The 8,667-nt window shown below is 37.7% G+C and overlaps 1 protein-coding gene across 1 annotated transcript; it reads left to right on the top strand.

Annotated features, from left to right (window-relative positions):
* The first annotated feature begins 260 nt into the window (after window positions 1-260).
* LOC117294543 (H/ACA ribonucleoprotein complex subunit 2-like protein) lies at window positions 261-8,284 on the top strand. The gene is made up of 4 exons (XM_033776999.1): window positions 261-538; window positions 5,170-5,239; window positions 5,552-5,657; window positions 6,771-8,284. The coding sequence occupies exons 1-4, from the start codon at window positions 367-369 to the stop codon at window positions 6,894-6,896; spliced, it is 474 nt and encodes a 157-aa protein (XP_033632890.1). The 5' UTR covers window positions 261-366; the 3' UTR covers window positions 6,897-8,284.
* Window positions 8,285-8,667: the final 383 nt, after the last annotated feature.

Genomic DNA, 8,667 nt, shown 5'->3' with positions numbered 1-8,667 from the left:
ATCCCTCAAGAAAGACATCTTAGCATTTGTAAATATTGATAAAATCAGTATTAATCTATTTCGAATTCAACAGACTTACGATTTGAATATTTTAGAATTAAAAGATAAAATAATCAATGTGTGTAACTACAGCATCGTTATTTTTTTACAAGTTGACCTTTGAACTTACAATACACGGTTGAGCGAATTTGTGGTCTGGTAACTCACCTGCTGATACTTGACTTGCTTATACAACAAAAACTAAAACCAGTCTATCGGGTTTGCGCTTCAGTTGCGTGGCTTTGCATACTGCTGCACGTGTTTACAACTAAATGGGAAGCGTAACTGATTGTTTCGTCAACTTTCGGGATTTAGCACTCAACTAAAATGGGAAAAACTCCAAAGAAAGACAAGGAACGTAAAGAAAGAGTGGAATCAGTTGAAGAAGATGAACCACAGGAGCTGACATACGAAGAGTTGGTGGAAAGAATTGCGCCTATAGCGAATCCTCTAGCTCCAAAGAAACTGACAAAAAAACTCTACAAAACCATCAAGAAAGGTATTTATAATGGAAACATGTCAACTCGCCCCACATTCACCTCCCACTACAAAGTCGCCCCTCAATACATGCATAAAGTCGCCCACTGACAGAGTCGACCCCCCCCCCCCCCCCGACAAAGTCGCCCGTTCTCAATCTAACTTAGAATCTAAGTTCTAATCTTTACTCGCTATTATAAATACTGGGTTTTTTTTACTAGTGACAATGTTACTTTAGAAGATGAGGTGAATTGTTGAATTGAAGTTGTTAAATTTTCATATAATTATTTAAAATATTGTTTATCATTCATACTGAGTCATAAGTCATATCATAGGATGTCGGACACTTCGTACCTTTGCCACTTCGTACCCTGGACACTTCGTACCTTCGGGACACTTCGTACCGTACCCAAATTGGTCACTTCGTACCTTGGGCGGGGTACGAAGTGACCATCAGATAAGTCACTTCGTACCGTCAGCCGAGTCACTTCGTACCTTCAGTAAAATTATAAAAGTATATAACTGAATACCTCATGAATTGTTATTAATGTCTAAAATGTGAAAGTCCTTGTCAGTGTGAAGTTTAAAATATCATAATTTAATATTGTAACATTCGTGCGGATCAGCCATTCATTCCAGTCAGCCATAGAGGGCGCCGCTCCGCTGGAAGTTTTTGAGGCCCGGTGTACATTACGTCATCCGATGTTTCCGGATATATAGGAAAAGATGGAATACCAGTTTTTAAGTTAAAAGTATTTATTTTTAAAACGTGTTTTACTATGATTTTTATTACTATGATTTTTATTATGATTTATTTATTTGATATGGACTGTAAAGTGAAGTTCATTAAAAATAATGATTACTGTTAAAACTATTTGTGGAATATCCTTGGAGTTGTGAAGTGTTTGGGTGTTTCTTGTAAGTGTTCATAGCCTACTCATCACTATCATTCAACATGTAAATAAATAAAACATTATTTGGATTCGTTTTTATTTCATACTCATCACAAAGCGCAACATAATCAGTGGATAAATAATTAAATAAAAAAACATTTGGGTTTGATTCATTTTTACTTCATAGCCTACTCATCACTATCGGTCAACATGTAAACAAATAAAACACCATTTGAGTTTAATTCTTTAATTCACAGCTACATGTGGAAAAACGTAATATTATTATTAAGTAATTAATGCACAGCGCCCTCAATCGGTGCAATAAGTCTATTGGCGACACTAGCAATGTGACCCTTCAGTTGATGCAGAAATTCAGAAACTATGCAGAAATCCTGAAGGTACGAAGTGTCTCGTCTGAAGGTACGAAGTGTCTCGTGAGAAGGTACGAAGTGTCTCACGGGAAGGTACGAAGTGTCTCAAGGGAAGGTACGAAGTGTCCAAGGTACGAAGTGTCCAAAGACACTTCGTACCTTCAAAAGGTACGAAGTGTCCAGGGTACGAAGTGGCAAAGGTACGAAGTGTCCTGACACCCATATATATGTTAATCTTTTTAGTTTTTTGTAAAGGATTTGTGTACTTTGTCAAAATGTCCACAGATTTACATTTTTACATTATTAAACTTACACGGTTTGAAGATAGCGACAGTTAAAATAGTACAAAGCTTCACTTCAAATATTACTTACTCACTGAGCTGCTGTAGTTTTTGAGAAATGAGTAAAACAAGAAACAAGTCCCAAAATAATTTTCGACTCACGGAGACAAAAATTGTTTTAGCATTTAAAAACCCGTTAACCAGTTATGATATTATATATCAAAACATATTAAAACTGGTTAATACGTTATTTCATGCTAAAACTTAGTTGCGATAATGTAACCCTCCTCCCGACGGCCGCTAGGCCGGAGTGTTACGAGTTTGTTTCGAGCGGAAATGGTTGATCTGGTCCGACACATACAATTTCACCAAGCTAGTCACCAGATTTGCCCCATTTTTACCACTTTCAAAAATCATACACGAAGTGTGGGCCTTGGACAATACTGTTTACCGAAAGGGTCCAATGGCTTTAAGAAGATGAAACGAAACGAAAGATGGGATCTGGAAAGATTACCCAGTTTTTTAATATTTGCTTGTGAAATAAGTTTGTTATATTGTCTTCTTAAAGTTTACACCACTGTACTTACTTTTATTATTTGTGTTTTACTTTACTTTATTGTGATATAAAGTAGCGATGAAATAGGATGGTTATATATTGTTTTAATGAATGAAGTAATATTTGCAACCTCTGTTCAGTTGTCTTAAATTTCAAGCTGTATATAGGATGTTTCTTAAATTAAGGTAAGCCCTCTAGCCTATATTGTTTTTTTACTAACTCTTTTACAACTCTTGCAGATGAGAGCCTCTCCCAAAAGCTATAGCCAAAGCCTTCATCGTGAAAGACTCTGCGAAGCGCCAGGCCGCAATTTTGCACTGTCATTTTGTGAAATGACTTTATCATTCAGATTTTAACATTGGGAGGAAGTCTCTTTTTTTGTTTACCGGAAACAAGCAGAAAGAAAAAAAATCGCACTTGGGGACAGTGTTTTAGCTAGGATTTGAAAAGTGGGAGTGCAAAATGAAAAACAGGGAGTGCAATATTTTTAGAGTCCAAAATTTGTGTGCGAAGCACACAACACGAGTGCGCAGCGCGAAGTCCCTTACGGCCGGGGTCCAGGGCCCGCTTAAGGGCCCTGGGAGCTCTGGGTACTTTAGAAGCTCTGTGGTGGTCTCTGATGCATTTCTGACACCTATTTTTCCAGGTAGAAGTGAGCTACTTTTGTGTGATTTTTCCTTTTTTTCATTTTTTATAATAGGTTTAAGGGAAAATAAGGAATGTAAAGCTCAAACAATTTTGGGTTCGCCTGTGATTTTGTTACAATTCCTGAAAAAGAAAGGGGGAAAAAATAATAGTAATAATATTTTTTTGTTTTTTTGACGATCTTATCCCTTATTTCTGCCCTTGAAAATGCTTTTTTTTTCTCACCAAAAACCATTTTTATAGGTTCTTGATTTGAAATTCGGTTGTGTAAAAGAAATTCTTTTGCAATTAAATGTTTGTGATTTTAACGATCCGTCGGCGAGGCACATTTTAAAATATATATAGGCCTATATATTTGGCGAGAGCGATGTGTTTTTGTGAAAGAGGTTGTGTTTCAGCATAGGGTATAACTGGAACGAGGTTGAGATTAGACCCCAACATAGAAATAGAACCAATGAAGAAAGCACGTCGTCCGGACGTACAGTGTGTTCGCTGGTTCCCAATATATCTTTCGCTGGTTGTGAGGCAATAACAGGTACCAGTTTACCATGGCCTGCCGGCGATCTCAGATTCGTGCCGCGCCGCTCATTGGTTCGTGTGCAAACCTGCACGTACACAGTACACAGTACACATGGTGCAAACACGTGCATTGTTTTTTCAGTAGACTTTCAAAAGTCTCCACACGTGTTATCTTTGCTGCACCAGCAAGCGCATTACACGCAAACATTATTGAACCGTACCACTATAAACGAAGCAAGGAATGAGGCAAGTTTATACATCTGTCGCTGCTGCTGCATGCATGCGCGATGCCAGGAAGACAACAAGCCGTAAATTGGGCCAGCTGCTGGACGGCAATTTATTGTTTAGGTGCCGGTATTTCATGAACGACGTGTGGGGATCCGCGATAATAACAATTACAAAGGTAAACTTACATTGTCTGACTAGAGAAGAGGGATTAGAGAAATCCAAATGTACACCCCCAAAAACCTACCCCCCGAATTTGATAGCAAATTCACATCGCACTCAGAGACCACAATTTTGAAAGGAAAAAAAAACGGAATTCCGGTTTAAACCGGAAGATTCTCATGCCTGATATCTAGATTACACAAACGTATAATTAAATAGTGCACGGCTAGATTTACACCGCCAGGCCGTGCTCGAAAAAATAGGCCGTGATTTCACAAAACTGGCCGTGCAAAACACGGGTGCACAGCTCGCTAGCTAAAACGCTGCCTGGGGAAATTTTCAACTTGTTGTTATAAACCATTTAATTAACATTTAATTATGCGACCAATATCCCCATGGTAGTTTTTGGCCATGATGGATAAAATAGTATACACATAATGAATGTTTATGAGTGCAATGGTGCGAATATGTTCATGAGTTGAAAGATGGAATGTTCTATTCAACGAGGCGGAGCCGAGTTGAATGGAACATTCCAGCTTTCAACGAATGAACATATTCGCACCATTGCACGAATGAAAAACATTCATTATTTGTTTTATATAACATCCAAGTAGAACTTTGTCATTTTGATTGAAAGAAACAACTTCCAAAACAAACAATTTCAACTGTAGAAGCCGAATGCTAGTAATTTTACTATGCTTTCTTGCAGTAACACCTGCTGCGTTACCAAAGACACGCGCACGCAGTGATGTTTTTACTCAGCTTTTTCGTTCCATCCGAAAAGTACCATTGCACGCTGGCAGCGTGCAATGGTACTTTTCGGATGGAACGAAAAAGCACGGCGAGTGACTCAGCGTGCAATGGTACTTTTATTTGCTATCACGTGACGGACAATCCTCCAATCAAATGGCAAGGATCTGCTTGGGTGTTATATAATATCAGTTATTTTTTTTGTTTTAATCGAACAGTTGTGCATTCTTTTGTGTGTTTTTTGTTTCCAGCTTCAAAAGTGAAAATGCTGCGAAGGGGAGTAAAGGAGGTGCAGAAGTTTCTCAGAAAAGGAGAAACAGGGTAAGTGCAGTTGTGCATGAATATTCATGACACTTCCTTGTATCACCCCCCCCCCCCCCCCCTCTCAATTTTTGGAGCATTTTAGTGTGGAGGAAATGCAACTGAATACATTAAAATTAAAATTAATTTCTTTAACTCAAAATGAATACATTGTGTTTTCTTCATTGTGTCTTCTGGTGGTCTATGGCTGTCGGAACGACCAAGGGTTACAATTACTGCTGTTTTTCACTTTCCATCTTGCACACTTGTTAATTTAATCAAGGTGAGAGTCGCACAATACTTTGAACTTGTTTCCTTATTTTTCCCTTCAAGGTTTGTAGTGTTTGCTGGAGATGTCACCCCAATTGAAGTCATGTGCCACCTGCCTGTAGTCTGTGAAGACAGGAATATTCCTTACGCGTACGTCCCAGCGAAGAAGGTAACCAACAATTTATTATTTATAGACGATTTTCATTCACTCTTTCCTCTGTTCCAGTCGCATCAATGTGATGCACTGCTTTGGTGGGACCATTCAGTGCTGTCTACAGTCCTGTTTAAAAAGGGACAATTTTCAAGCAAATCGTCAAGCAAACATGAACGTTTTATTCTGATTGGTCAACCCATAGCAACACAATCAACGCACAAGCAACGTATCCTTATAACGCTCTGTTAGTTCAGGGTTTCATTTCTAAACAATTTTCTAGTTTTTGTGTATGTATTGGGATTTTTTTTCTTCTGAGGAATGAAGGATGAGATAAAACTTCAAATTGCTCGAAACATAAAACATACCTGGGATCAAAGTATACATTAATTTAGCTAAAAAGTGATCTGTCCTTCTTCTTTTTTTTGCATTTTTTTCCCGTTATTCCATACAAAATGTTGTGTTACCCTTACACCGCTGGGTATTTAGCACTGTATACCCAGGTAAGGGACACCTCTATGAGGGAATTGTAAATATGCAATAGAATTTTGCAAAGGGCACCACAGCAATGACACCACGGTAGTTGCTGATGTGGGTGCCATGAGTTATTTTGAGGCCTGTACAGTGCTTAAAGACAGTGGACACTATTGGTAATTGTCAAAGACCAGTCTTCTCGCTTGGTGTATCTCAACGTATGCATAAAACAACAAACCTGTGAAAATTTGAGCTTGATTTTTTCATCGGAGTTGCGAGATAACTATGAAAGAAGAAAACACCCTTGTCACACGAAGTTGTGTGCTTTCAGATGCGTGATTTTGAGACCTCAAATTCTAAACTTGAGGTCTCGAAATCAAATTCATGGAAAATTACTTCTTTCTCGAAAACTACGTTACTTCAGAGGGAGCCGTTTCTCACAAAGTTTTATATTATTAACCTCTCCCCATTACTTGTTACCAAGTAAGGTTTTATGCTAATAATTATTTTGAGTAATTGCCAATAGTGTCCACTGCCTTTAATTAATACACATCGGCCCACGGGTTAAAACAAAAGTATTATCTTTATCCCCAATGCAATCTTAAAAAGGTCTATTTCATCTCTCATATTAACCCATAAGCTCTTTCTTATTGATAGGATCTTGGAGCAGCTATGGGAGCTAAAAGATCAACTTGTTGCGTCTTGGTCAAATCACATGAAGATTACGCAGATGTCTTTGAGGAATGTCAACAGCTTGTTAAACAACTACCACCACCAATCTAAATGATTAGTAAGGGATTAGTAACTTTTTTAACCTTGTACCGACAAATTTTGATATTTTCTCCAGATAAAAAAAAGTTTTTTGATTTAGAGCTCTAGTACTAAGGACTATGGTCCTAGAACCCAGGGGTTATCAAAAGGTTTAACTGTCATCATTTTGATTTCCTTCTAAGGGGGGTCGATTTCACAGAGTTAGGACTAGTCCTAACTTAGGACTAGTCCTAAGAGATATCAAAATGTACAGCTAGTCCTAATTTAGGACTCAGAACTCGAGATAAGACTAGTCCTAACTCTTTGTGAAATCCACCCTGGGATCCCAATTTCAGACTTATACATCAGCAGTGATTCTTACTCGTAATATACACCCAAAGTGTCCTATATAATTTTTAGTTTTTAGTAATTTCCTGTTTTAATCATACAAACTCCATTTAATTTTAGAGAAATACTTTTTTGTATTCAGTTTGTTTCTCGGCACAATGATCTGCAAAGCAATGTTCCAGACCATGGCCCAATTTCATAAAGATGTACAGCACAAAATACTGCTTTAGCTTCTTTGTTAAGCGAAAACATTAGTTGGGTACCAGTTGCAATAATGTCAACTTTATGGAATGTCGGCTGGTAACATGTTTCTGCTGAGCAAGACTTTTCTTTGCTAAGCAAGTTTTTGTGCTTACATGGTCTATGAAATTGTGTCCAGAACTCAATGCGATACTTTTAAGGGACACGTGGTGGCAGCAGACTTCAAGAATCGTTGTTTGGATTTGTTATCCAAGCTCAGGAAAAGTAATGTAAAAAAAGTAATAGAAAACGTAATGACTGGGCCCAATTTCATAGAGCTGCTGAAGCAGAAAATATTGCTGAAAATTTCTGCTGAGCAGAGATGAGCAGGATACCAATCACAATTCGTACACACGTAACATGGTAGTTTGGCTGGTAACCTTTTCTGGTAATCATAACTTTAGTGCTTTTTTGCAAGCTCTTTGAAATGGGGGTCCGGTATGCCTGCTGCCAGCCAGCGTATCTTTTTCAGTAAATGTATTGTTAGTTTTGTTTGAGGTTTTGCTTTGTTTTAGTTTTTTTTCCCTTTTTTTTGAGGGGGTGCTTTTTTTTGTAACAGTTCTCATTTACTACCAGCTTAGAAGGAGCGTGATCTAACTTGAAAATGATGTTCTGCATCTGTAGTTTATCAAATTCAATTGCTAATTTTAAACGTAAATATTTGGGTATTAACAAATTCTCTTTCCAGGTTCTAACTGTTGGTCACCATTAATTACAAATTTTAATTGTAACCATTGTTTTTTTCTTCTTTTTTTTCTGTTTTTTTTTTAATCTTACTTTTCCCTAAAACTTCAACTATGTATTTACTCCAAAGCATTGAATAAACACTGTTCTGTAAAATAACATTCTTTTAGTTTGTTTGTTTGTTTGTTTTCGTCATTTAACCCTAGCCTATTCCCTGGGTCTTTGGTTAGAGCCCCTCCAGAGTCCTCTGAAATTATTCTAAACCACCAAAAACCCTGAACTTGTCAGGAACTGTGAGACTATTCTTTTATAATGATTTCCATTTCGCAATGGAATGGTTGATCTTCTAAAATATCATTTATAAAATGTAACTTTTTAAAAAACTAACTACTGAAAGCACCATCGTCAAGCGCCGACACCGGGCGGCGGGCAACTTTTGTTTTACCACTCAAGTAGAATAGCGCCACCTAGTGTGTACTTTTAATCCAAATAATTTATAAACAGCGCCCACTGTTGATGGGGATGGCAGGAG

Source organism: Asterias rubens, chromosome 9 (assembly GCF_902459465.1).
Source record: "Asterias rubens chromosome 9, eAstRub1.3, whole genome shotgun sequence".
NCBI classification, from domain to species: Eukaryota; Metazoa; Echinodermata; class Asteroidea; order Forcipulatida; family Asteriidae; genus Asterias; species Asterias rubens.
The sequence above is the reverse complement of the archived record's forward strand: the minus strand, read 5'-3'. Positions and strand labels throughout refer to the sequence as shown.

Bases quoted from the DNA above. Each gene is read 5' to 3' on its own strand.
- LOC117294543 (XM_033776999.1), top strand. From the start codon at position 367: ATGGGAAAAACTCCAAAGAAAGACAAGGAACGTAAAGAAAGAGTGGAA. The intron at 5,240-5,551 runs GTAAGTGCAGTT...TTTCCCTTCAAG, and splicing joins CTCAGAAAAGGAGAAACAGG to GTTTGTAGTGTTTGCTGGAG. The intron at 5,658-6,770 runs GTAACCAACAAT...TCTTATTGATAG, and splicing joins CGTACGTCCCAGCGAAGAAG to GATCTTGGAGCAGCTATGGG.